This window comes from Caretta caretta, chromosome 1, assembly GCF_965140235.1.
Source record: "Caretta caretta isolate rCarCar2 chromosome 1, rCarCar1.hap1, whole genome shotgun sequence".
Classification (NCBI taxonomy): Eukaryota; Metazoa; Chordata; order Testudines; family Cheloniidae; genus Caretta; species Caretta caretta.
In genome coordinates, this window is record NC_134206.1 from 117,396,422 (window position 1) to 117,424,261 (window position 27,840).

The window sequence follows — 27,840 nt, forward strand, 5'->3', positions numbered from 1 at the left end:
CGCTCATTCCCAGATCTTTTAGAAGAGATTACTCTTCAGATACTATTAGTATGATCAGCAGTTTTAAAACTCCAATCCATTTACAGTGCCTCAAAATTTTCTGGACTGGTGGATTGTAAGTTTTTCTTCTGGGCTCAATCTGTATATGAAAAGTTGAAATGACTGCTAAATGCACTCTAGTGATCTGAAGTTGTAAACCAGAATGAAATAAGTCATTGTTAGATTTTGTAAGTTTGATGATAAATGGTACATTTGGGGGTCTTGATCTTGCCTATTTGTAATGCTCAAATTCAAGAATGTGTTCCATTTACTGCAATAAATTGCATTCGTTGTCTTAGATCTGTCTCACAAAATGATTTTAAGAACTTTAGATGAAAATTTATAAGGCTTAATATTTTGTCTTTCTTGCTGAGGGACTGAATATGTTCTCAAAATTTTGTTAAATTTTAGGATGTGCCTGTGATGGGAGTTCAGAGGGCCACGCAGTGGTTAGCGCATCTGACTTCCAGCCCGTTGCCTCTGTCAGGGCAGTAGAGACACCAGTTCCTGATCTTAGGGTGGGAATCTTCAGCTTTCCACCCACATCTGGGCCTCCGTGGCCCTTAAGGCCCTTAAGGCCTGTGGCCCTTAAGGTTACATATCTGGGAATTTGGACTGTCTTCTTCTGGTCTTCAGGTCTTGTTCTCAGAAGACAAACACAACTCCATCTCCTATTGTGTACCCTATTCTTGATCAAGACCTTAACTCTGTAACTAACTATTTAAAAACACATGAAGATATAATTTATCAAGCTTGCAGGTACACATCAACTGTTCATTTCTTTTGTCAAACATCAACTATCATTCTTGGTTTTACCAACTGGCTAGAATAAATTAATAAACTGATAAGGACTGACACAATGAATTTAGGAGGACATATTCTATAAGAGAGGCTTTGGCTAGAAAGGTGATGGTAATAGGTCAAGGATTGACAACCTTTGGTATGTGGCCCATCAGAAAAATCCGCTGGTAGGTCGGGACGGTTTGTTTACCTGCAGCGTCCACAGGTTCAGCCGATTGCAGCTTCCACTGGCCGTGGTTCACCATTTCGGGCTAATGGGGGCTGCAGGAAGTGGCGCGGGGCCTTATGTGAAGTCTAATTCTTCTTAAGACATTATTGCAGGCTTTGAAGCATTGTCCAAGACTTTAATATTTTAAAATAGGTTTTGTTTTATAAAGAGTTTATGCTTAATGTAAAAATATTGAGCTGCTCTTCCTTCGAATTTCTTAAGTTTTCAGAAAGTGTAGCCTTGCTGGGTGATTCCTAAGTGGCTGAATTAAGAAACCTCTTCTGGTTTTAACATAATAATAATATGTTGCATTATATGGCAATTTTCATTTGAGAATCTCAAAATGCTTTACAAACGCTATTTTATGTATTTGAATTAAAAGGCAGCATAAAATAATGCCTACCAAAGTCTTGACATTCAGAAATAAACAATACAAAAATACAAATACAGAGCCAAAACAGCAGCACAGCTCCTGTATTACAAGCCAAAACCTCTTAGCATCCATCTCTTCGACCATCTCATCCCATTTCAAACACCAGATTGAACAAATGGGCTTTGCAGTGTACCCAGCAGGTCAACAAGATGAGAGCCATTTCAGATTACTGGGTGGGAGGGCATGAGAAATTTTCTACATAAGAACAGCCATACTGGGTCAAACCAAAGGTCCGTCTAGCCCAGTATCCTGTCTGCCAACAGTGACCAATGCCAGAGGGAATGACCAGAACAGGTAATCATGAAGTGATCCCCCTTTCGCTCATTCCCAGCTTCTGGCAAACAGAGGCTAAGGACACCATCCATGCCCATCTTGGCTAACAGACATTGATGGACCTATCCTCCATGAATTTCTCCTCAAGGAGCCAGCTAAAGGTTTATAGTTTGTGTGGTCAGATTCTTCTTTTCAGGGCTGGGTGCAGAAAAGTGTGTATGAGCTGGGGGAGGGGTGGCTTTAAACCATCTTTAGTGCCCCTTGAGTTTTGGCTCCAGGGCTGCTCTAAGATGCATCGGCTCCTAAGGCCCATGGGTGTGCTGTCACACCTTTACAAACGAGCCGTGGCATAGCGTGCTCGGGCCAAGACCTCTCCTGCCCTTTCTTTTCTCCGACACAGCCCTTACGCCAGAGCTGTCACACTGACCCGCAGAGAACCTCCGCACCCCATGCTGGGGACCAGCCGCACAGCCGCAGCCCCTGCGTTTGGCAGAGGGGCAAAAGCGGGACTGCGCGAAGCGAGAACGGGTCCGCACAATGGCGCCCTTTCATGGGGCGTAACAGGCGCAGTCTGGGGCTGGACGCTGCAGGAAGGCACTGACAAGACTGGTCCCCTCCGGTGACGGGTACCACCCACCTCTTAAAGCCCCAGCTCCGGGAATCTTGTTCTTTTGTGACAATCCCAGCAGGGATCCAGCTGCTGGGCAGAGGGGACGGGGCGTGGGGGGGAGAGAGAGAAAAAAGATGGGGGAACATGATCCTTAAAGGCTTCAAGCCCTGATGACAAATCAACGCCACCTCCACCCACCCCCGCTTATCACTCGTGTGAGATCATGGCTGGCAAATACGCGACCCCGGACTCCGAGGCTCTGACCAGCTGGCTCTGCCCGACCGCCTGGGCTCAGCCCCGCCGGGGCCCCGCCCCAGCCCCAGCCCCAGCCCCGCGCATGCTCGTTCCCCCGCTGTGGCCGCCGGCGCCGGGCCTGGCTGGAGCATGGGGGCCTGGGAGCCGCCGCCAGCCCCGCGGCCGGGCCCGGCGGCTCCTCCTGCTCCGCGCGGGGCCGGGCTCAGCCGCTTCGTGCGGTGCCTCTACCTGGTGGGCTTCCTGGTGAGTGCGGGGCCGCAGCGTCAGGGACCTGCCGGGCGGGGGCTCGGTCCCCCGCTTCCTGCCCTGGGGGGGGCTGTGTCCCGGTTCCTGCCCTGGCCGGCGGGGGGGGGCTGTCCCGGTTCCTGCCCTGGCCGGCGGGGGGGGTGTCCCGGTTCCTGCCCTGGGGGGGGGCTGTGTCCCGGTTCCTGCCCTGGCCGGCGGGGGGGGGATGTCCCGGTTCCTGCCCTGGCCGGCGGCGGGGGGGAATCCGTCCCACCTCCTGCCCTGAGGGGTGTGTGTGTGTAAGTGTAAAAAAGCAAATATTATCCAGCCTGTAGGTGAACCAGGACCGCAATGGTGTCTCTGCCGCTTGTCTCCACTGGAACACTCAAAAAACCCTGAAAAACGATCCTCAGCTCCATTGCCCGGCACTCCTGCACCCCATGGCAGATCTTCTCTGCTGTTTGATGGGGGATGTATAACAAATGTAACCTTAAATATGTGTAATCCACATATAAAATATAATCTGTCCCATACTGTAAATGACCCTAGAGCATCCGGGTTCGAGAGCTGCCTTTTTATAGTCTGTTCGGACACCACCCATTTCTCCTGTGTTTGTATTTAATGTCATTGTCATGGTTGAAGCTCCCATTGCCTTGACATCAATAGCAACTACCTGGCCAAAAAAACCCTGAAGTTCCTGAGGGAGTCCTAAGGGACTGAAAAATTCCTCCAAATGTCTGAGTTTAGGGATGGGCAAAGACAATCTCTGTTCTGTTCAGTACTCAGCACATCCATGGCACTACTGAAAACCCGGAGATTTTAGAGGCAGTTCTGAGGCCTAAGAGATTTCCCCAGGATCTGACACTTTGGCTAAAAGCTGCATTCCAGCAGGCATACCCTTATCCTTGCTGTTGTCCTTTATTTCCCATCAAATAAGATGACCATCCATTCAGTATTTTAAGGCATATCATTTATTTAGTGTTTACTTCCCTATGACCCATATCCAATAAGGAGTTATGTTTTATCTGAGTGACTCTTAGTATGTTTTCAATAACCATACAAAGGATCATGCACTGTTATACAAAAATCATGCATTTATATATTGACTAAAACAGTGTGGGATAGTTTCTCCTAAAAATAAGGTTTTTTTTCCCCCCCATACAGTTGTCCTTCATTTATTTGAAATGTATATGGTCTACCCTAGTCTCAAATTATATCTTCACCTTCACAAAGTGGGACTAAAGGAACATCTTTGGTTTACAAAGTCATATTTTTTAAACAACTTTTCTTATTTTTTTTTAAAAATGATTGGATGTATATTCTAGTCAATAAATTTTAGTGAAGACAATTTGTCAGACACTTTTATTGAACTAAATCATGTTAAATCTTGCTTTCTGAGCAGCTCTTGTTAAGGGATTGAGTGGTTTTTTTCTGTGGACTCAGAAAGGGAGCTGCACTCAGGAACTCTTCAGCTCTAATCCAGGTTCTGTCACTGACTTCCTGTGTGGCCTTGGATGAGTCTCTTAAGTTTTCTGGGTCTGATTCTGCTTTGGCTGTAGAACTTCCAGCCCTGTCCTATTCCCAAATCTCCCCCTGCATGCAGCATGTCCCTGTTGAGCTGAGTATTCTGAATGGGGAGTGCAGTCACCAAATCCTGTTCAGCCCCTTGGAAAGTGGTACCACAGTGGTTTCTGTTCTCAGACGCCACAGGTGTGGTGCTCTGCTCTTGTTCGATGATGATAACAGTTGGCTGCATGCGTGTTCCTGCTGTGTGCTGCCCCAGCTCTGCGCAAATAGCTAACACAGCAGACCCCGAGAGAACCCTGAAAAACCACAGACTCTAGTAAGATATGAAGGAACCCGAGCCAGGTTTATTGTCAAACGAAGCACAGTAATAGTTCCCTATAGACTCTACAGGGCATACTACGAATTTGTGCTCCCTGGCAATGGACGCCGCTCAGTCAGTGGCGGGACACTCCACTGCCCCCTAGGCTGGACAGAGACACCCCCCCCAGGGATGTATTCTTATACACAGGTACAAACAAGTTACATAACACTCCTGACGTATTGAGGTGCAACCCCTTTACGTAACAATGCACCACCCTTCTACGCAGTAAGGTGCTGCCTCTCACCTTGTACATGTTGGTTCGAACAAAACAACTCTATCCATCGTACTAGCCTTTTGCCCCTGTCCTTGTTATCTATGTGGACGGTATAAGAATGTTCTTGTACCATTTGTGTGTGGCTCTGGTATCCAATACACTTTAGATACATGTTTGTGCAACAGCATATATTTATGCAACATCAGCCCTTTCCTTGCCAGCTTCTGTGAGCAGGGCCTGCCTCTGGCTCGCAGCTTAACTTTGCTTTATGTCAGCAAAGTCTTGACCATTACTTTAGCTCAGGCATTAGGTCTCATACCAGGCCTCTGATACCAAGGGTTTATGTTTCAGGGCCTCATCTTACTACAGTTTCATGCAAATATAGTCTCTATTAACATAGGCAAACTAGCCATTCATGTCTGGGACTTTGAGTGCTTTCAGTTCAACTAGCCAGTGTGATAGTTTAATGCAGAAATAAGCATCTAAGATTGATGAAACGGGAAAATGCTTTTGTATGTATTACTGCAAGTTACTTTTGTTTAAACTAGCCAAAGAGAACTGACTTTTTTCTTTCATGTCTTTTATATTGTTTTCCATCATTTCCCCCTTTGATAAATCTATCTCATTTTTGCTTTTTTTCCTTTGTTTGTGCTTCCTCTTTAACTCTGTCTTTTTCTTACAAGTCTGAAAAAGCAGTAGGCAATAGTGCTCCATAGAGCTTGTCTGTTTTGCTGCATCCGATGAAGTGAGCTGTAGCTCACGAAAGCTTATGCTCAAATAAATTGGTTAGTCTCTAAGGTGCCACAAGTCCTCCTGTTCTTTTTGTGTATACAGACTAACACGGCTGCTACTCTGAAGCTTACATTTGTGTTTGCAATGTTTCATAAACTGCCTTATGCTCATTATAGGTAATAATTAGAACCCTTCTAATACTGAGGTAAATTTACTTTGCCATAGAAGGCAATTGGCACATTTCTAAGGGTGACCACTGTGAATAGTAGCTGAGCGATGTCACTGAGCTGTCTGCTACATAACCTTCCCATAGCCAATAAATTAGAGTTTAGAATAACATACACTTCTCTCTTTAAAATAAGAAATAATTGCTGTTCTTCACTGACATGCAAATGATAATAACAATTACTGGGCTTAAATATTGTGTTACTTAAGGAGTACCAGGGATCAGCTATATTAGTTTTGTGAGTGTATGTATATATAAAAATTAGCCATCATGACTGCTTAATGAGATATTAGAAGCATGTGACTCGATGGTATTTATAATGACATCTCTATTCTAGTTTTGGATGGACTATTATGAATGTTTAGTGCAACTGCAGTAGTCTGATAAAAGGTGAGACTACTGCAGTAGTCTCTGATAAAAGGTGAGACTGCTTCAGTAGTCCCCTTCAGCACAGTTCTACTCTGATGTAGAAGTGGCGTGCAAGCAGCATTGTACAGTAAAGAATTAGCAGGTCAGTGTGGTAAGTTAACAAAAGATAAAAATTTGAAAGGACAGGCCAGGAGATCCTTGTACAGTATCGGAGTGAAGAATCCTCACATGCTGTCTCGTCTTCCTCTGATGCTACTGAGGAAATCTCTGCTTCCCTTATGCTTTGCCTTGCCTCTGTGCTGTATCCTACACTTTGCCATTGTAATGTAAGAAAAATAATGTAATCTATTTACAGGAATGGGCTGTCTTGAAAGTCTCTCTTCCCATTGTAGATGATGTTTTTCAACTGAAAGGCTACACTTTACATGCATTTTCCGGTGCTTTACATGTTTGTTTTCATAACTTAATTATTTGTACAGAGAGAAGCTTTTTTTTTATTTCTATGATACACCAGACTATTTATATTGCTGTATTAAAAATGCAATATAAATAGTGCAAGCCTATCATTTTGAAAATTCAGAATAATTATTCAACTTCCTATATATATTAAGCATTAAATATTTCTTAACTAGATCTTCTGAAAAAGTGTAGCACTGCCTTTTTCATGTATTTAGAACCATTCAGAAGATAAGTAGTTCCTGTCAGTTTTTAGCGTAAAAAATTGTAATTTGTGAACATACCACTCAGATTGCAAGGATTATGGAATGCAACATAACACATTCTCTGTCATGCAAAACTTTTTATTTCTTGTTGACCAGATCAAACTTTTGGTCAGGGGTGTGATGAAAGTGTGATTTGTGATCAGCATAGCTGTGCCTTCTAGAATCCCTAGGGTTGATGCAATTATGCCAGCAAAGCTGTGCTTTTACCAGTACAGCTTGTTTCACTCAGGGCAGCTGGAATAAGTTATACCAGCAATAAGCTGCATCCACGCTAGAAGCACTTGACCGGTATAATATGCTGGTATAGCTGTGTGGGTGGAGCCTTCCAAATGTAGACCTGATCCTAGATTGTTATTCAATTAAAATATAAAACCCTTTTAAAATACAGAATCATTTATTCCTAAATCTTGACTTTCTGTATCTTTGTAAATATGCTCAATTACTGAAATTCCATTCTCCCTATTCTTTCAGGACTTCTTTGGTGTAAGTATGGTTGTGCCTCTGTTAAGCCTTCATATCAAGTCTCTAGGAGCAAGTCCAACTGTTGCAGGAGTAGTAGGTGAGTACAGCATGGGTACTGATTACCCAGAACATGATGTAGAAGTCAGATACAGTAACTCCTCACTTAACGTTGTAGTTATGTTCCTGAAAAATGCGACTTCAAGCGAAACGATGTTAAGCAAATCCAATTTCCCCATAAGAATTAATGTAAATGGGGGGGGGGAGGGGAGGGGTAGGTTCCAGGGAAAATTTTTTTCACATATATACACACACACACACACACACAGAGTATAAGTTTTAAACAAGCAGTTTAATACTGTACACAGCAATGATGATTGTGAAGCTTGGTTGAGGTGGTGAAGTCAGAGGGTGGAAGAGGGTGGGATATTTCCCAGGGAATGCCTTACTGGTAAATGATGAACTAACATTTGGCTGAGCCCTCAAGGGTTAACACGTTGTTAATGTAGCCTCCCACTCTACAAGGTAGCAGGAATGGAGGGAAGGGAGATAGCATGGCAGATAGAGAGACACACCCTGTGTGAGAGAGAGAGAGAGATGCATATTATGATCCCACTGAGAGTTACCAAAAGCAACTACAGCATTTGCTCAAGAAACTTCCTGAAAAAGCACAAGATCAAATCCGCACAGACACACCCCTGGAACCCCGACCTGGGATATTCTATCTATTACCCAAGATCCATAAACCTGGAAATCCTGGGCGCCCCATCATCTCAGGCATTGGCACCCTGATAGCAGGATTGTCTGGCTATGTAGACTCCCTCCTCAGGCCCTACGCTACCAGCACTCCCAGCTACCTTCGAGACACCACTGACTTCCTGAGGAAACTTCAATCCATCGGTGATCTTCCTGATAACACCATCCTGGCCACTATGGATGTAGAAGCCCTCTACACCAACATTCCACACAAAGATGGACTACAAACCGTCAAGAACACTATCCCCGATAATGTCACGGCTAACCTGGTGGCTGAACTTTGTGACTTTGTCCTTACCCATAACAATTTTACATTTGGGGACAATGTATACCTTCAGATCAGCGGCACTGCTATGGGTACCCGCATGGCCCCACAGTATGCCAACATTTTTATGGCTGATTTAGAACAACGCTTCCTCAGCTCTCGTCCCCTAAAGCCCCTACTCTACTTGCGCTATATTGATGACATCTTCATCATCTGGACCCATGGAAAAGAAGCCCTTGAGGAATTCCACCATGATTTCAACAACTTCCATCCCACCATCAACCTCAGCCTGGTCCAGTCCACATAAGAGATCCACTTCCTGGACACTACAGTGCTAATAAACAATGGTCACATAAACACCACCCTATACCGGAAACCTACTGACCGCTATTCCTACCTACATGCCTCCAGCTTTCACCCTGACCACACCACACGATCCATCGTCTACAGCCAAGCTCTGCGATACAACCGCATTTGTTCCAACCCCTCAGACAGAGACAAACACCTACAAGATCTCTGTCAAGCTTTCTTACAACTACAATAGCCACCTGCGGAAGTGAAGAAACAGATTGATAGAGCCAGAAGAGTTCCCAGAAGTTACCTACTACAGGACAGGCCTAACAAAGAAAATAACAGAACGCCACTAGCCGTCACCTTCAGCCCCCAACTAAAACCCCTCCAACGCATTATTAAGGATCTACAACCTATCCTGAAGGATGACCCAACACTCTCACAAATCTTGGGAGACAGGCCAGTCCTTGCCTACAGACAGCCCCGCAACCTGAAGCAAATACTCACCAACAACCACATACCACACAACAGAACCACTAACCCAGGAACTTATCCTTGCAACAAAGCCCGTTGCCAACTGTGCCCACGTATCTATTCAGGGGACACCATCACAGGGCCTAATAATATCAGCCACACTATCAGAGGCTCGTTCACCTGCACATCCACCAATGTGATATATGCCATCATGTGCCAGCAATGCCCCTCTGCCATTTACATTGGTCAAACTGGACAGTCTCTACGTAAAAGAATGAATGGACACAAATCAGATGTCAAGAATTATAACATTCATAAACCAGTCGGAGAACACTTCAATCTCTCTGGTCACGCAATCACAGACATGAAGGTCGCTATCTTAAAACAAAAAAACTTCAAATCCAGACTCCAGCGAGAAACTGCTGAATTGGAATTCATTTGCAAATTGGACACTATTAATTTAGGCTTAAATAGAGACTGGGAGTGGCTAAGTCATTATGCAAGGTAGCCTATTTCCCCTTGTTTTTTCCTACCCCCCCACCCCAGACGTTCTGGTTAAACTTGGATTTAAACTTGGAGAGTGGTCAGTTTGGATGAGCTATTGCCAGCAGGAGAGTGAGTTTGTGTGTGTGTGTGTGTCCCGGGAGGGGGGGGGAAGGGGGGGTGAGAGAGCCTGGATTTGTGCAGGAAATGGCCCACCTTGATTATCATGCACATTGTGAAGAGAGTTGTCACTTTGGATGGGCTATTACCAGCAGGAGAGTGAGTTTGTGTGTAGGGGGGTGGAGGGTGAGAAAACCTGGATTTGTGCTGGAAATGGCCCAACTTGATGATCACTTTAGATAAGCTATTACCAGCAGGGCAGTGGGGTGGGAGGAGGTATTGTTTCATGATCTCTGTGTGTATATAATATCTGCTGCAGTTTCCACGGTATGCATCCGATGAAGTGAGCTGTAGCTCACGAAAGCTCATGCTCAAATAAATTGGTTAGTCTCTAAGGTTCCACAAGTACTCCTTTTCTATTTCCCCTTTAAGAACTCTGACCCCACTCTAAGTACATTGCCTTTTTAAGTATATCAGGAAGTTTAGACAGCAGCTGTGGCCAGCAAGCTCTCTTTGTCCTGAGCCCAGTTGTCCTCCCGCCCCCCCCCCCCCCGCTCTATATGGAGAAGGAGTAAGTGGGGGGGCAGGAGCAGGGGGGAGGGGGACACCCTGACATTAGTCCCCCTCTTTCCCCCCCCCCTCCCCCAGCAAGCAGGAGGCAGGAGCAGCACATGGCAGTGAGGGGAGGGACAGCTGAACTGAGGGCAATTGATAGGCAATTGATAGCCTGCTGGGTGGCTGCTGCACAGGGAACTTAGGGGAGCGGGGAGCTGATGCGGGGCTGCCGGTCCACCCTGGTCCCAAGCCTCGATCAGCTAGCTACAACGGGCTGCTCTTCCTGCAAGCAGTGAACAAAGCTGGTGGCTGCAAACAACGTCATAAGGGAGCATTGTGCAACTTCAAATGAGCATGTTCCCTAATTGATCATCAACGTAACAATGTTAACCAGGACAACTTTAAGTAAGGAGTTACTGTATGTATCATAACTAACCTTCAGTAGCCACACAGTGGAAAACAATGGCAAGCTCTAAGCAAGATAGACATTTTTCTGCAGCTGATTCTTCCCCTTTATAATCATGATTGTCCCACTATTAAGTCATTGAATTTCTTCATAGTTGTCTTCAGAAGCTACTATATGGTGGTTCCAAATGATGACCTTTTTGGATTCTGTAGCTTCCTCTCCTCCATTAAAGTGATACTGGGGTACTGGCTTATAACACAAATACAGGTCTAGTGCACAGTTTAGAAATCGTAATGATGATATAAATGTCTTCTTTATATCCAGATTTTTAATATCCTGCCTTTTCAGTTTGCATGGACTAGAACTCCTTCTGATGTTAATCCTATTTCTGAGTTTGGTTGACAGAAATGTTGTTTATGCAGTGACTTTAGTGTACAGTACATTATCATCTCTACACTTTGCATTGACTTAAGCGTTCAAAAAGCCAGGGAGCTGGGGTGTCCTTTAATCAGTAAAAGAGGCTGACAAATATTGTACTGTTGACTCCATGCTGGAATTGTTGTTTTCTTTCTGTTCCTTCTCTCCTACTGCCAATTGCTGCTAGGTTCTTACCCTTCATTTTGAAGGGTAGGATTTGCAATTTCTTCCAGGCCTGCTGCTACAGTGCCCTGTCATAATGTTTGGTGTTGGGTGCCAGCTGTCCCAGTTTCAGTTATTTTCCCTGGCAAAGCAGCATACTGCTGCTTTCACTCTTCTCCGTTGAATAGTGTTGCAATTTTCAGACACTCAGAAAAAGAGGAAAATTCATCCATCAAAGTGGTGAAAATCTTGTTCATGCTGGACTCCACCTCTGCTTTTCCCTATTGCCTCTTCCTGTACTTCTAATTAATTATTTTGTTAATTTTCCCACTTTGCAGAACCATTTTAAAGCCAGTTTCACAAGTCTGTTCATGCTTAATTCTCAGTGTCTTTTTTCACTATTTTTATTTTAGGATCTCTTTATGGTTTACTGCAGCTCTTTTCCAGCACATTTGTGGTAAGTTTTGAATACTGGATCTTAAATATATATTGGTGTTTCTATTAACTTTGCAGGAAAATTAAAAACATTAATGGTAATATTTTGGAGAATGTGAAACTGTACATTTGCTAGCATAGCCCACACACCTCCTGTTCTGTCACATCTAGTGGTACTGAGACCACTGAGAGAGAGAGAGATTGATTGAGTCTGAGTCTGCTCTACAGCCTTAGGTAACAGCTGGTTGTCTTTTAGTTCATGTGGTAGAGGCTCATGCTCTAAGCTCCAGAGGTTCCTCGTTTGATCCTGCCCTCGACTACCAGGGTCTGTCGGCGTTACACTAGTGTTTACACAAGCCTTTGAGGTTGGAGGAACTGCTCTTACTCTATGTGGACTTTTTGTTTCAGTTATAGGGACTAATCAAATCCTAGTACACAAGTTGAAATTTTTAGCTGAAAACCAAATCTCTGCCTAGATTTGAAAGTAGTAGTTTAAGCAGTCAAATATTACTATGTGTCAGGCATGTAACATTCTGTTTAATGTTGTGTTGTTATTAGAGCAGTTTTCTTTAACGCGGTAGCCTCCATACAAGAAATAGTATCATAGGCCAGATCTCTGAAATTGTTATATTCTCCGATTAATATGGAGTCTATTGTAATTTGCCATTGGCCTTAGTTCATGCAATGTCTCTCAAACTTTATTTTTTCCCCATAGGGTATGCTTTTTCCCCTCCTTTCCCAAAACAAATTGGCACAAGGACACAACCCAATGCCATAGGTCAGGAATGCATACTGTACCTGCCAACATTCAAATCTGTACTTTGGAGCCAGTGCTCCTAGGTTTCATCCACACATTTTGCACACAGTCACCTTTTCCTCTGTCTGTTGCAGCTTCCCTGAACTTATGTGTAAGGCTCCTACCCTTCCTACTTAAAGACCCTCTTCTGCCATGCTGCATGTGGTGAATTAAGTTGACTTATTTTATATAGGTTATCTTTTAATTTTCCCCTTCTTGTGACCTCTTTCTGTTTGTCTGCCCTCAGACTGATAGCTCCCTCAAGCCAGGACTGCCCTCTTTGAGTGTTTGGCAGGCATCTAGCACACAGTAGTTGCTATCATATATAAATAATAATGGTCAGTGTTGGTGTGATGACATTTTCATTAGACTGTCGCCCATGATATTTCACTAAATTGTCATGGGTTTACATAAAACTAAGATGAGACATTAAATTAAATTAAGCTTGGCTTTCATACCTCATCTAGTAAAATTAATTCATGGTGGAAGCAGGTGCTTCTCCGATTGACTTTAGGGTTGAATTTAGTCCATCATGTCCAGCCTCTGGCATCTAGACACAATACTATTATGAATATTATCTAAACTGTTTATGAAGGTTTCCACTGATGGTCCCTCAGGGACCTCTCTTTTGAGAAAAGAAGTAATCGATTTAATTCAGACATGCATATCGTTCACAATGGGTAGTTCAATACTATAAAAAACACTCATTTATTGTCTTACCAGGGCTGCTGGAGTGATGTAATAGGAAGACAGTATTCCCTGATTGCCTGTATCCTCTTCAGTGCAGTGGGTTATTTGCTGCTTGGCATGTCCACCAGTGTGTGGTTATTTGCCATTGCTAGGGTACCTGTAGGTGAGTAATTGACTTGATACTTGGATTTATATTTAGTCCAACGTTGGTTTGAGAATTATTGCTGGGGAAATCATGGTATTTAGATGTGGGGACAAGCTAGATAGCAGCTTTGAACAGTTTTACTTATCACAGGTACAATGGTTCTTTGGCACCTATGGAACCCCAGCTTTGAAAAGACCTCTAAGTTGATCTTTTTACTATTTTTTTTTTTAATGAGCCATGTGACCAGTGATTTTTCAGGGCTTGGGTTTTTTTGAGGGTGTGGGAGGGGGTAAACAACTTCTGAGACACTTCAGTGCAGGGACTGTTTTTTCAAAGGGTGGGTGCTTATCACTTCCTGAAAATCAGCCACTTTAACGTTTCTCAAGTCGAGCATGCAAAGTCGCTAGTAACTTCTAAAAAAGTTAGTCTGTGTGCACGACATAACATGATATAAGATCTTCAATACATTTTTGTCATACTGAACATATATTTCCAAATAGGATATCATCTAAAAGCTTAGCTCACTGCTTAACAGAATGTGTATGTTGTGTAAAAGCATATTTGTTAGTGCCACTAACACAAAGTTTCCATCAACGGACCTAGGGGTTACAGTGGACGAGAAGCTGGATATGAGTCAACAGTGTGCCCTTGTTGCCAAGAAGGCCAATGGCATTTTGGAATGTATACGTAGGGGCATTGCCAGCAGATCGAGGGACGTGATCGTTCCTCTCTATTTGAAACTGGTGAGGCCTCATCTGGAGTACTGTGTCCAGTTTTGGGCCCCACACTACAAGAAAGATGTGGAAAAATTGGAAAGCGTCCAGCGGAGAGCAACAAAAATGATTAGGGGACTGGAACACATGAGTTATGAGGAGAGGCTGAGGGAACTGGGGATGTTTAGTCTACGGAAGAGAAGAATGAGGGGGGATATGATAGCTGCTTTCAGCTACTTGAAGGAGGGTTCCAAAGAGGATAGCTCTAGACTGTTCTCAGTGGTAGCTGATGACAGAACAAGGAGTAATGGTCTCAAGTTGCAGTGGGGGAGGTTTAGGTTGGATATTAGGAAAAACTTTTTCACTAGGAGGGTGGTGGAATGCGTTACCTAGAGAGGTGGTGGAATCTCCTTCCTTAGAAGTTTTTAAGGTCAGGGTTGACAAAGCCCTGGCTGGGATGATTTAATTGGGGATCGGTCCTGCTTTGAGCAGGGGGTTGGACTAGATGACCTCCTGAGGTCCCTTCCAACCCTGATATTCTATGATTAACGTCTCTGTCTGATAAAACTCTCATAACAGGTTTTTAAAATTCTGACTATCTAGCCTCATTCCAAAGAAAACTTTTTTGTTTCCTTGATAGAGGAGGCAGTGGGTTGGTTTTGGTTCTTTTTTTGTATGATAAAGAAACTTCAGTGGTTTGTTTGATAAATCTTTAAAATTTTAACTACCTCTTTAGAGTTTTTGTAATGCTCCTATATTGCCAGTGGTTGTGGACTGTGGTGGTGTAAGGTAATCCTTTTGTGAGGAAAGAGCAGAGAAAGAGATTTTATTGTACACGTGTGGCATTTTTAGAATGGCCCAGAATTCATATTAATTGTTGCTGTTTCTCAGCCTACCAACACCTACTGGTTAACAACCTGGGATTGTACTGTACCAATTGCAAGTGTCTGTAGCCAGCTGTATCATTCTTTCCCCAGCACTGACCACAAGATGCGATGTCTCTGGTAGTTGCCTCACCTCCACTGGGATCCACCAATCAGAGGTGCTGCTTCTATCCTATTTGAGCTGTTGTGCTCACTTGACGCAGATGTCTGTTTAACATGATTCCACTAGCCAAGGGAGTGGTTGCTGCCAAACTCGTCACACGTCCAGCTCACCACTTCCATGACACAACCCCTATAGCTCAGGCATTGGACGATTTGTAGCTTATGGAATTTTCAAACAATAATTAAACACAACCTTATAAATTATATCCTATGCTAAATAAATATGATATCGTTTTCCTATATGTTTTTATGTTAACTTTCAGGTATTTTCAAACACACTCTCTCCATATCAAAAGCTCTTCTTTCTGACTTGGTTTCTGAGAAAGAGCGCCCTCTTGTAATAGGACATTTCAATGCAGCCTCTAGTGTTGGTTTCATCCTGGGTCCTGTGGTTGGTGGCTACTTTACAGAGCTAGAAAGTGGCTTTTACCTGACATCTTTCGTCTGTTCTTTCATCTTCATTCTGAACGCTGGTAAGTTGTATGTAGTATTTTGCACTTCAGGCTTTTTCAAGAGATTTGTGTTCGTGTTGTTTGTACAGTAATTTGACTGTAATCCCTTTCTGTTCTGTGCATTCAGACTGCTCTTTCAATGTGAAGTACTTCTCACGTTTTGAAAATAGTTCATTTAAGACAGCCTTCCCCCTCTTTATTTCTTTTTTATATCCAGATACAAGAGATGGAGTGTTATTTTTGTGTCTAGAGCTGGAGAGTGGGAGTCTGAATCCTGGGTTCAGTTCTCAGATCTGCTATGTATATGCTGCATGAGCAAGTCACTTAACCTTTTTCTCTCTTATTATAGAGCCCCATTTTAAATATGGGGAAACCAATAGTAACTACATGGGTTATGTTGTGCTTAATTTTTGTAAACTGTTTTGTGATTATTTTAAGATGAAATGTTGCCAACAAAGTGCAAAATACTTTCATTTGTCTTTGATTTATACAGTTAGAGACACCATTAAAACATAACAGTAACTTACATGTTTGAGCATGGGGTAAAGAGTGTACCTGTCTACAATTAACTGATCGTATTTCATTACCTCTACAGGCCTGGTCTGGATGTTACCATGGAGTGAGGAACACACAGATAGTAATGAAAATGAACAGACCACCAGTAACAGCAAAGTGACAGCAAAGGCAAACTGTGACCTGCAGGTTAAATCACTAGTTAATGGAGCAATGAAATATGATACTCCCCTCCAGTCCCTATGGATTCCAGTTGGGTCAGTGCTGAAGAGGATTAAGAGCATTGCATGCTCTGATCTGTGGGATGTATTTTTAGTACGGCTACTAATGTCTGTAGCTGTAATGCTGTATTATAGCAATTTTGTTCTGGCAATTGAAGAGAGATTTGGGGTGAAACCTAAGCTCACAGGGTACCTCATAAGCTATAGTAGCACCCTTGGAGCACTTGCTGGTTTTCTACTTGGACCAATAACTAGACTTTATCAACATAACACTTATGCACTTTTATTACATTCCACTGTTCTCACCTGTGTGTTGATAATGCTATATTCCACAGCACTCAGCATATGGACGGTCATTTTATCGTCAACATTTTTAGCGTTTTCAACCACTGTAGGACGCACTTGCATCACTGATCTTGAGTTGACCCTGGGTGGGAATCAGGCCAGTGGCACGCTCATAGGAGTTGGTCAGTCTGTGACATCTGTGGGACGCATAATTGCCCCTCTTCTCTCAGGAATTGCACAGGAGTTCAGTCCCTGTGGCCCTCCAAGTCTTGGTGTGGGGCTGGCGCTGGTAGCTATTTTGATAATGCTTGTGAACACACCACGATATTGCAGCGGTAGAACTGCTAAATTAAAAAGTGAATAGCAGCTTATTTTGGACAGGCTGGTGCATCATCAATAAAATGCAAAGCACTAAAAACCTGTATTGTACCAACAGGCTGTTTTCTCAAAGGAATGGTACAAGTTCAAGGGGAGGCCAGCCTGCCTGAGCCCTCAGATTCATACAGACTTATCTGCTGCAGGATCATACCTCAAGACAGGAATGCTCAGAGCTGTAGTTCAGAGAGAAATTATCTTTCAGAGGTGCAGGTATCATTTAAAAACTTTCGTAAATTGAGAATTGTATTTTCTTTGTGCTAATAAGGTTGAAATCCCTTCAAGAAAAATGATTCTGAGTATATAAATGGCTGATGAATAATCCAGTTTGCAGCCCCACATTGAAGCATGACGGTTAGAATGAGAGGCTCTTTGACTGAGAGAGACAGACTAGTGAAGTTTTTTATTTAGACATGTACAATTTGTTATGTGCACTTATCAGTATGAGACATTAAGGCTGACCTGTATAAACCATTGGCCTCCTGTGACAATGGCTTGTTGATAAATCAGAGGTTGCATATATAACTTGTGACACATGCTCTGCCTAGAAGCTTTCCCATGCAGCATAATTAGCCATTCCCAACTGGCTAGCTGACATTCTGCTTTCACTCCTCTGTCCCAATATTTCTGGTAAATAGGGCTGTGTGTGCTCTAGCGCTTATTTTTCTTTTATATATACTATATAAGGGGTATTTTAAGAGAAAATGCCATCGTGCAGAGTTAGGGTGATTGAAGATGAGACCATGTAAATTACAGTGAAATTTGCACTAGTGGTACCTGGACTAGTGAACACCTCCATCTGGCAACCTTCTCTCATAAGTGAGTATTTGAAGGAACTCCCAGAACTTCCTGTGCAATTTTGTTCCATCTTCATTTTAAGAATAACCACTCTTTCTTGTTCTTTAAATGGTTGTTTAAGATACTTTTTGGAAAATCTAGTGATGTTCTAAAGTGTTTGTTCCACGTAGGATTAATCCACTATTTTTCATCTTTGAAGACATAAATTTAAATCCCAATTCAGGTAATCAGGGAAAATGTGTGTTTGGCAGCTTAATCTTCGTTTGTCTGCATGCATTTTAGCAGGCCAAAGCTAATGGAGGTTGATGCGGGTAAAGATTGAAATGCATTGACAGATTTATGGAGATGGTTTCCATAGCGCTGACCGATACTATACAAGGTTCAAGTCAGCGTTACTAGCCCATCACGTTTTTGAGCATTACGTTTGAGCCACTGTTTTTAAAAAAAGTTTGTTCTTATAGTGCCTTTTATCTGAAAGTTTCATAGCACTTCCCGTTAAATTATTTGATGTAGTATACAAAGCCGCTCTGCAGATTTTTTTAATTGAATTTAGCATATATGATGTGCACGTGCAACTTTAAATCTTACGTCAGAGCTGTCACAGATGGCATTTTGTAATTTTGTTTTTAAATCAACTTTTCTCCTTCTTAAAGTCTCTTCTCTTACAGAGTGCCTGCTCCTGTTTGAAATCACTGACAAAATCTCTTTGATCTCAGTAAGAGCACCATGGGAGCACATATATATATTTTAATAACTTTAAATTTTATAGGCGGACACAATGAGACTAGTCTATATATGTGCTTGTTTTCGGGAGGTACCCTTGATTTCTGTGTGAGAGTTAAGCTTCATGCAAAAAATGGAATCTTCTCATTTTTAATGTACTGTAGATTTCATCTTTTTTTTAATTGTGCCCTGGATAAAGTTTTGCTATGTGACTTAGGACTTGGGCTCCTAAGTGCCTATTGACTTTCAATTGAGACTTAGGCACCTAAGTCACTTTTGATAATTTTATCTCTGGTGACCATTTAAGCAAGAGCCTCAAAATATCGCCCTCACTAATTCCTTGCCCTTTTTCCCTCCACTAAGGAAAGAAACATAATTCCCCAGAACAGGGACCTTTACCATAGAATCATAGGAGATTAGGGTTGGAAGAGACCTCAGGAGGTCATCTAGTCCGACCCTCTGCTCAAAGCAGGACCAACCCAACTAAATCATCCCAGCCAGGGCTTTGTCAAGCCGGGCCTTAAAAACCTCTGAGGATGGAGATTCCACCACTTCCAGAGGTAACCCATTCCAGTGCTTCACCATCCTCCTAGTGAAATAGTTTTTCCTAATATCCATCCTAGACCTCCCCCACTGCAACTTGAGACCATTGCTCCTTGTTCTGTCATCTGCCACCACTGAGAATAGCCTCTTTGGAACCCCTCTTCAGGTAGCTGAAGGCTGCTATCAAATCCCACCCTCACTCTTCTCTTCTGCAGACTAAATAAGCCCAGTTCCCTCAGTCTCTTCTCATAAGTCATGTGCCCCAGCCCCCTAATCATTTTCGTTGCCCTCCACTGGACTCTCTCCAATTTGTCCACATCCTTTCTGTAGTCAGGAGCCCCAAACTGGATGCAGTACTCTAGATGTGGTCTCACCAGTGGCGAATAGAGGGGAATAATCACTTGCCTCGATCTGGCAGTGCTTCTACTAATGCAGCCCAGTGTGCTGTTAGACTTCTTGGCAGCAATGGCGCACTTTGCTACTGCCACTTGGAATGAAGTGGAAATAAAGCATAGTGAACTGGTATTTGGTATAAAGGATTTAACACCTTTGGTGGTCGTCTTGCCCGACAATCAACAGATAGAAAGTCATCCTAATTTGTGACACTGATAACAAAAGTGTGGGGCTTTCTTAGACCAAATGCACCATGAAATTAGTTTACACTAGATTTAACAATTGTCTGCATACCACTCTTTGGGGTGATAGGACTCAACACTTCACTTTTTATGTTTATGCACAAGCTGAAGCACTTTGTGCTTTCCACAACCTTTTTTTTATTTTTTTTATTTAACATTGATTTTTGGTTTGGAAGATATATTGTATTTTTCTTACTGTCTAAATCTGTATTATGGAAAATTAATATTTGGAGTGAGAAGCCTGTGGAAGATGTGGTCTCAGGGACATACTGTAGCTGATGCTACTGGACAAAGTGGCTGTATTTATAATATAATGTGATTTTGAAGTACTTTAGAAAGGATTACTCTCTGTAGTGTTAGTTACAAAAATTGCACTAAAATTCTTTCTTTTAAAAAGCAATAAAGTGAAATGACATTCCATTTTTATTAATGTTTCAGTCATTGTCTTCTGTTAACTTTATATATTGTTCCTTGTAATGCACTTGAGAAGACAGGTGGCCAAGTCAATGGAGTTGGATGGGATGCACATCCAATGCAGTATTTAGTTTCCGTGACTGCCTTCTTTCAGTTCTTTAGTCTTCCTCTGCCTGATTGACTTCTTGGGTCCAGTTGACCTCTTGCTGCCTGATCAGCTAGGCACCCATTCAGGAAAACATCTCTATTCAGGACATCATTTAAGCATGTGCTTAACTTGAAATGCATATGTACATCCCACTGCCTTCTGCATGTACTTAAAGTTAAACATGAGTGCTTTCCTGAGTTGGGTCTAAGAGCAGAAGGAATTGGGGAATGGGGCTGAGAAGGCAGTTCAGTTGCATATGGTAGCTGAAGGGAGTGCAAGAGGGTTCTCTATTCCTTAGGAACTGCTGGTAATACCTTCTTGTTCTCTTATTCCTGTAGTCCCCAGAGATGAACGTAATGTCTCCCGCCCTGTCACCAGCTTCCCCTGCCAGTCCTGCTCTACAGCTCTCCTCTGTTTTCTGGCTCCAGTCTATGCACCTCCCTGACCTGACCACACCCTTTTACACAGGAGGATGTTATTACTAGGGGCTGCTCCTACACTCTTCTCCCAATTTCCATGTTGTTCCTGGCAGTGCCTGCATCTGCAAGGTTTGGATTCCCCTCTGCGGAAGGTAGTTGCTGCTAAATGCTATCTTTGGAGATGCCAGCTTTCACTTAATGGCAAATGGGATTTGATCTCTACTTCACCCAGGAAGGCAGGGGCCATCAATGGATAAAAGAGAAACAAAGAAAGAGAGGGGAAAGAGCTGGAATGCAAGTTCTGAGACTGGGCGTCAGAGCCACGATTTCCAGTGCCTAGGAAAATAAGCTTGGCATCTTGCCATTCTCACTATTACCATCCCATGAGTCACACCTCACTGCTTTTCTTCTGCCTGGAGTCTTGTCTTGGGGGGTTTTTTGGCTTTGCAATTCACCTCTTGAAGCTTCCATGTTTAATCATTATTTCTAGTCCATATGACTGTAAAGAGAGCTTTCTGAACTTAAGACAGCACAGCTTTGACTCAATAGGCCTGCAGTTAAGGTTGAAACAATGGCTCGAAGCCAGTGGCATGAACACATTCAATCGGATATTAAGTCAGAAATTATTGATCATATTATAAATAGCAACACACAATATTTCACTTCACAGAAATATCAAGCTAATGTTTTTATTCCATGTAGCTGAATGTTGCATACATGTGAAAGGATACTGCTATAAGCTTTCAAGTTCAACCAGATTTTATTTTTTGTGTTCTCTGTGTATGAATTTACTCCAACCCACTATCACATCCTGTAGAATTACAACAGCTTGCCTTCCAGAAAGTACTTCGTGAATTGAGTGATAATATTTTAAAGTTTCATTATAACCAGATGGCTAATCTCCCCCAGCCCTTCAATTTCAGTCTCCAATCTTTGAAATATGCCCCCACTACTTAACCTGACAGAACTCAGGTCCCAGTTGTCTCTGGACTAGACCAAGGATTTAATGCCCCAATGTGATGTCCTATTAGAGGATCTGTGCTAACCTGCAAGAAGTATTCTCTTTGTTAGGTAAACAAAGTGCTGATCACTATCACTATAGATCCCACAATATTTTTCACAAGGACAAGTATGTTAATTTCATCATCCTGGCCAAACTTCAGTTTAATTCTGTCTCCCTAAATTTCTCCCTTTGCTTCTGTGTTACAGAAATTATTCTGTCATTGCAGACTTGTTTTTCTTGAAGGGAATGAAAACCATGTCTATAGTCTATACATCATTTCCGCCAATAGATGGTGCTAGGCGACAGACATTTATTTGGCTTCTAATTTCCCAACACCCATGAACTTTCTTTGACATGGGATAACAAAAGACAAAATTCACATTATAGGCTGTAGCTGAAGGTGCTGATTAGAAAGTCTTAAAGATAATGTTCCAATTTACTTTCTCTCTGTAGGGAAAAAGGTAGTAAGAAACATACTTCAAAATATTGTGAGTCTGTAACTGTATGGTATGCGTTTACTTACTGCTTTTCATTCATAGATCTCAAAATGCATTTAAAAATAAGCATCATCCTGTTTTATAAATTAAGTAATTGAAGTACAAAGAGGTTAAGACCCAAGTTTCCAAAAAATGGCCCTTAATTTTAGGTGCCTCAGTTTTGGGGTATGCAATTTAAACACTTGGGGCTGTCTTTTCAGTCAGACTGAGTACCCACTATGCCAGCTGAAGTCAGTGGAACATGCAGGTTCTCAGGAGTTGTGAGAAATCAGGGGCCACTTTTGGAAATTTGACCCTAAGTGACTTGCTCAGTTAAAAGTCGCTGATTTAGTCCTTATCAGCAAAGGAAAGAGAGAGTGAGTAAACCAAACTAACCTTCTACATGCATAATGTTATCGCCTTTTTTTAAAGTCACAATTCAAACTTAATGCAAACCCCCAAATCATAATCTCATGATGGGGAAAATTTGGACCCGGATTCAAATGTGAAAATTCCAGCACAGGCTCATTTCTAATTCGGATATGACGAGAGTGAGGGAGTATATGCTGATCATTCAAATAGATGTAAAAGGGAAAAAAACCAAGATGCTGTTGAAAAATGAATTCAAAATTATTTGTATAAATTAACATTGTAGCATCACCTCACTCCATCATAAGCCAAAGAGAAAAAGATGGCCATGCACAGATGACTGATTCCCACAATAACTAAACATGGCCACAGTTCTTTTTGCAAAAATCAACGTCTCACAGTAGAGAAATTATCTTGACGTGGGCCTTTGACTGAGACTTTAAAAAGATCATCTTTCCATCTGCATACAATTGAGAATTTGCATTTGACAGACGCGAGAACTCCACATAACCTGAACAGTAGAAAAGGATTACAGTAACTGCAGCAAAATTTAGGAAAGTTTGAGCCATCCAAAAAAACCCCCAAAACATCCCTCAAACATAAATAAAACTAAAACGGCCAGCTCTAAACTGAGATGAGAAAGACATGGGTGTTTTAGCAGCAGTAATAGTAATTTATTTATTTTATGGTAGTATCTAGTGACTCCAACTGATGCCCCATTGTGCAACATGCTGTACAAACAAAAACAAGAGATGGTTCCTGTCCCACAGAGCTTACAATCTAGGAAAAGACAAAACAGACAAAGGAAGGACTAATATCCCCATTTTACTGAGGGGATACAATGAGACCAAATGAGCCACCCAAAGTCACAAGCAGTGTTGAGAACTGGACACAGATTTCCTGAATCCGACTCCATGCCTCACCGTGACACCATCCGCCCTCAGCCTGTGATGAGTGTTATAACAGTTCTGCTGCATTTCCACAGCAGCCACAAACTGAGACAGAGGAGGCATCAACTCCTCTGAGGGCCCGATCCTGATAACACTCAGCACCTATCTACTCCCATTGAGATGAATGAAAGTTGCGGGCATTCATTGCACTGAAGGTGCTCAGCACCTTTCACTGGTTATATGCTGGGGGAAAAATGCTGATAGGATTACTCTGGAGCTAGTGTCCTTCACCTATCTTTACTGCCCATTTTCCATGAACTGAATGTGTTTCAGAATCTGCTTCTGTAGCTAGGTCTTCCTTTTCTGATCCTGTTCCAGCCTTCACAACCCCTAACCGCATCCTACTATCCTGGCCATTCTAACAATAATCTGCATTGATTAATGTATTTGTCTTGCAAGGTCTATGGGACAGGGGCATAGTGCAATTTTCAGTGCTATTCACATTAAAAATCTGATCTAGACAAGCAAAATTCAATCATAAATAACATCTTAAATGTACTAGAATATTTTTAAACATTCTCTTCATTGTATGAGGTTTTTAAAACATTCTTAGTTGGATAATTAAATATCAAACTTGGGCTATTTGGTTCCAGAGCTGATGGTTCCAGAGCTGATGATGATAAAAGGCACATTTTCCCCTTAGTAGTAAAAAGAACATAATTGTCAGAGCATTGCTAAAAGTTGTTCATAAAAGATGTTTTCTTTTGCATCTTGGGTTTAGTATTTGCTGTAGTATTTCATCCAGTTAATTATATGGGCATGCAACCCAAAGGATCCACACCAAGTTTTTAAAATAGATCCCATTGTCCAGTCAGATGGTTTAGAATATTAATTTAAATCTGTAGTTTATTATTGATAGTTCTACTTCAGCTGTTTTCAGTATGGCTGATTTGGAGATGTATTTTTATGCCTTTCAGCTTCTGATGCCCACCTGACTATTCGCGGTGGTGGCATTGGTCTTGTTGATCTAACATCTTCAGTCAAATTTTCTTCACTCACTGTTCCAAATCTTGGTCTCGATAGCAGTGGTTGCCTGAACCCTCCGGATGCTTGAGCTTCATTGTCCGTTTCTCTGCGATCTACCCTTCCATCCTGGTCTCCATTAACTTCGTTTCTCCACTCCATTCTAAATTGCCGCAGTGGCTGGTGCTGGCTCTGGTCTCGCAAAATTTTTCGTGCTCTGGGTTTTAAATTGAGCACTGTGGTAGGAAGCTCCAATTCAGAGTCACTGCTGTCAGCACCCCCTACTGTTAATTTTAAAACAAAAATAAAATGTTAGTTGAAGAATATCACTGTCTACACAGTGCTGTAAAACAAAATAATTGAGCCATGCACAGTATCAACCACAAGAAATAAAAATGCTTATCTGTATTTTGAAATTCACAGCCATTTTGCCTGTTTTCCCAGAAATTTGCACAGATAGAATTTTGCACTTGTGCTCAGTTGGCTGAATTTTTCACAAGCATTTGTGACATTTCCAGTTATTCTAGACAGCAGTCCCATGTGCTCCCTTCCACTTACACGAGGGAAAGGGAATGCAGACATATGGATGGGGCTTCTAGGGCACTTGGGGTCGCAGGGCTTGGACCATAGGGCTAAATATTGCAGCGTAGACATTCAGGCTCAGACTGGAGCCTAGGCTCTGAAACCTGTGATGGGGGGGGGGGGGTCTCAGAGCCCAACTGACCCAGGCCCTTAGACTCAGTGACCCGGGTTTTTTATTGCAGTGTAGATGCATCCATAGGTTACATCTACACTTCGAGCTGGAGGTGTAATTCCCAACTCGGGGAGACATACCCGCACTAGTTCTGATTGAGCTAATGCACTAAAAATAGCGTCGCTAAAAATAGTAGTGTGAGCAGTGGGATGAGCTAGCTGCTCCGGTACAATCCCATCTGAAATACCAGGCGTGTACTTGGGCAACTAGCCCCTCCCACAGCGCCACGGCTACATTTCTGTTTTTAGCACACTAGCTAGCTTGGAGGGTATGTCTCCTCAAGCTGGAATTTATACCTCCAGCTCAAAGTGTAGCAATGTCCGTACTGGGAAAGTGTCAGGTCTGCTGCATTTACTCCCTCCCCAGCCCTGAAGAACTCCCACTGGGAATGTTCCACAGATATTGCTTTGGTAGGGTTTGTATGGGCAAGAGGGGTGGATGAGCTGCTCTTTGCGATGTTTTGCCCTCTCTGTGCAGCCGTTATTACACTGGGCATCCTTGCCTAAGTAAATAGTACTCAAATCACTATAAAGTCAGCCTCTGTGCATGCACACTTCTTCCTGAAGGAACTGCATGGCCCAGGGTGGAGGAGGTCCAGAGAAGCAGCACGAAGGGACCAACCCTCCACCAGACAAAGGATCTTCCCTAGGGATCTGTGGAGGTGGTAGGTCATGTCTCCTCCTCTCTACACCACCAGAAGGGACAATGTCAAGGAAATACCATGTAGTAAATCTTACAGTTTCCAACCCCTCAGACCCCTTCTCATTGGTCTCCCCAGGGAAGAGTACAAATTGTCTCAATGAAAGCTGTGGTAATTTATCAACAAATAATCTTAAATGGTCACTGTCTGGTAGTTTAAGTTGATAATATTCCTGAAGATAGATATAGATCAAAATGATTTTCCGTTTAGCAGCATTCCTTTAAATTTCTTAATATTTTCCTCAATATTTGCATACTTTCCATAATTTTAATACTTCCATATTTTATAGCATTTACTATTTACAAATGAATTGTGGTATTTTCTATACTTAAGTCAGTTATGGTGCTTTAAATCTATTTTTAATAGTATTTAAGAGGAGTACATTGTGGGACTGTCATAGGAATGGTTCCCATTAGTACTCTTCACAGCATTTCTCTTGCATAAAGGAGGAAGAGGTCAACAAAATATATCCTCATATAATTGTCCATCCACCCACATAATTTCACAGAAAGAAAACCTTTCTCCATCTCTGGTGGCAGGCTTATTTCTTTTTTTTCTAAATGTGTCAAATTATATATTTTTTGACAATTGAATAATCTTGAGGCACATTTCCTTTTCAGTGTTTAATTTTAGGTGACAGTGGATGACCTCTGTAGACAGAGCTACAGAATAAAAGGCATCACTACACTCCAGGAGAGCAAAGACATAATTACCAACTTGCAAGGACATGGTCCATCGCTAAACTTGTGGGGGGGTCATATTCCACTAATTATGGTGGGCAGTATGGTCTGGAAATGTCACTGAATCTAAATGTAGGTTTCAGAGTAGCAGCCGTGTTAGTCTGTATCCATAAAAAGAAAAGGAGTACTTGTGGCACCTTAGAGACATGCTCGAATAAATTTGTTAGTCTCTAAGGTGCCATAAGTACTCCTTTTTAATCTAAATGTATTGCATCTTCCCAGGGGTAGCTCCTGATTGTTACTTTACGTGGGAGAGAATCAGATGGAGCTCATTCTATCTACTTATAAATTATAATAAAAATAATATAGAGGGCAAGCCAGAGATGTTCCATTGAAACCATTTTTCTATGGAAAACTCAGATTTCAACAAAACGAAATTTTTCACAAAGGCTGTCTACTTTCCATGGAATATTAAAAAAATTTTGGTGAGAAACCAAATGCCTAAACACCGGTTTGGCAAACACTGAGATATTTGGGGAGTGAAATTGTCATAAATATAAAGGGAAGGGTAAACCCCTTTGAAATCCCTCCTGGCCAGGGGAAAACTCCTCTCACCTGTAAAGGGTTAAGAAGCTAAAGGTAACCTCGCTGGCACCTGACCAAAATGACCAATGAGGAGACAAGATACTTTCAAAAGCTGGGAGGAGGGAGAGAAACAAAGGGTCTGTGTCTGTCTGTAGTCGTCTTGGCCGGGGATAGACCAGGAATGGAGTCTTAGAACTTTTAGTAAGTAATCTAGCTAGGTATGTGTTAGATTATGATTTCTTTAAATGGCTGAGAAAAGCATTGTGCTGAATAGAATAACTATTTCTGTCTGTGTATCTTTTTTGTAACTTAAGGTTTTGCCTAGAGGGGTTCTCTATGTTTTTGAATCTAATTACCCTGTAAGATATCTACCATCCTGATTTTACAGGGGGGATTTCTTTATTTCTATTTACTTCTATTTTTTATTAAAAGTCGTCTTGTAAAAAACTGAATGCTTTTTCATTGTTCTCAGATCCAAGGGTTTGGGTCTGTGGTCACCTATGCAAATTGGTGAGGCTTTTTATCCAACATTTCCCAGGAAAGGGGGGGTGCAAGTGTTGGGAGGATTGTTCATTGTTCTTAAGATCCAAGGGTCTGGGTCTGTAGTCACCTAGGCAAATTGGTGA

The 27,840-nt window shown here is 42.3% G+C and overlaps 3 protein-coding genes across 11 annotated transcripts in view; 1 reads left to right on the top strand and 2 right to left on the bottom strand.

Moving 5' to 3' along the window:
* Positions 1–2,473, bottom strand: part of TMEM182 (transmembrane protein 182) — a 53,277-nt gene extending 50,804 nt beyond the window's left edge. For both annotated transcript variants that reach the window (XM_048857351.2, XM_048857348.2), the window contains exon 1: positions 2,392–2,473. The gene's annotated coding sequence lies outside the window, so the exon portion shown is untranslated. The remainder of the gene's footprint in view (positions 1–2,391) is intronic.
* A 251-nt stretch (positions 2,474–2,724) lies between these two features.
* Positions 2,725–27,664, top strand: SLC67A2 (solute carrier family 67 member 2). 8 transcript variants are annotated; one of them, XM_048857418.2, is made up of 8 exons: positions 2,725–2,862; positions 7,467–7,554; positions 11,797–11,840; positions 13,338–13,467; positions 15,472–15,681; positions 16,256–16,362; positions 17,116–17,267; positions 26,570–27,664. In XM_048857418.2, exons 1-8 carry the CDS (start codon positions 2,749–2,751, stop codon positions 26,574–26,576), a joined length of 852 nt encoding a protein of 283 aa, XP_048713375.2. In that variant the 5' UTR covers positions 2,725–2,748; the 3' UTR covers positions 26,577–27,664. The 8 variants fall into 8 exon arrangements, with proteins under 8 accessions (XP_048713375.2, XP_048713397.2, XP_048713358.2 ...); XM_048857440.2 differs by having other exon boundaries at positions 17,116–17,261; XM_048857401.2 differs by lacking the exon at positions 26,570–27,664 and adding an exon at positions 20,654–23,143.
* The window catches only part of SLC9A2 (solute carrier family 9 member A2), a 36,868-nt gene continuing 32,274 nt past the window's right edge, over positions 23,247–27,840 (bottom strand). Inside the window, exon 12 of the mRNA XM_048857358.2 lies at positions 23,247–24,779. Within this exon, the coding sequence (XP_048713315.2) occupies positions 24,409–24,779 (371 nt within the window). The 3' untranslated portion in view covers positions 23,247–24,408. The remainder of the gene's footprint in view (positions 24,780–27,840) is intronic.

Coding starts and splice junctions, on each gene's coding strand:
- SLC67A2 (XM_048857382.2), top strand. CDS start 2,749: ATGGGGGCCTGGGAGCCGCCGCCAGCCCCGCGGCCGGGCCCGGCGGCT. Junction 11,841..13,337: donor TCTTTTCCAGCACATTTGTG/GTAAGTTTTGAA, acceptor TTGTCTTACCAG/GGCTGCTGGAGTGATGTAAT. Junction 15,682..16,255: donor CATCTTCATTCTGAACGCTG/GTAAGTTGTATG, acceptor TTACCTCTACAG/GCCTGGTCTGGATGTTACCA.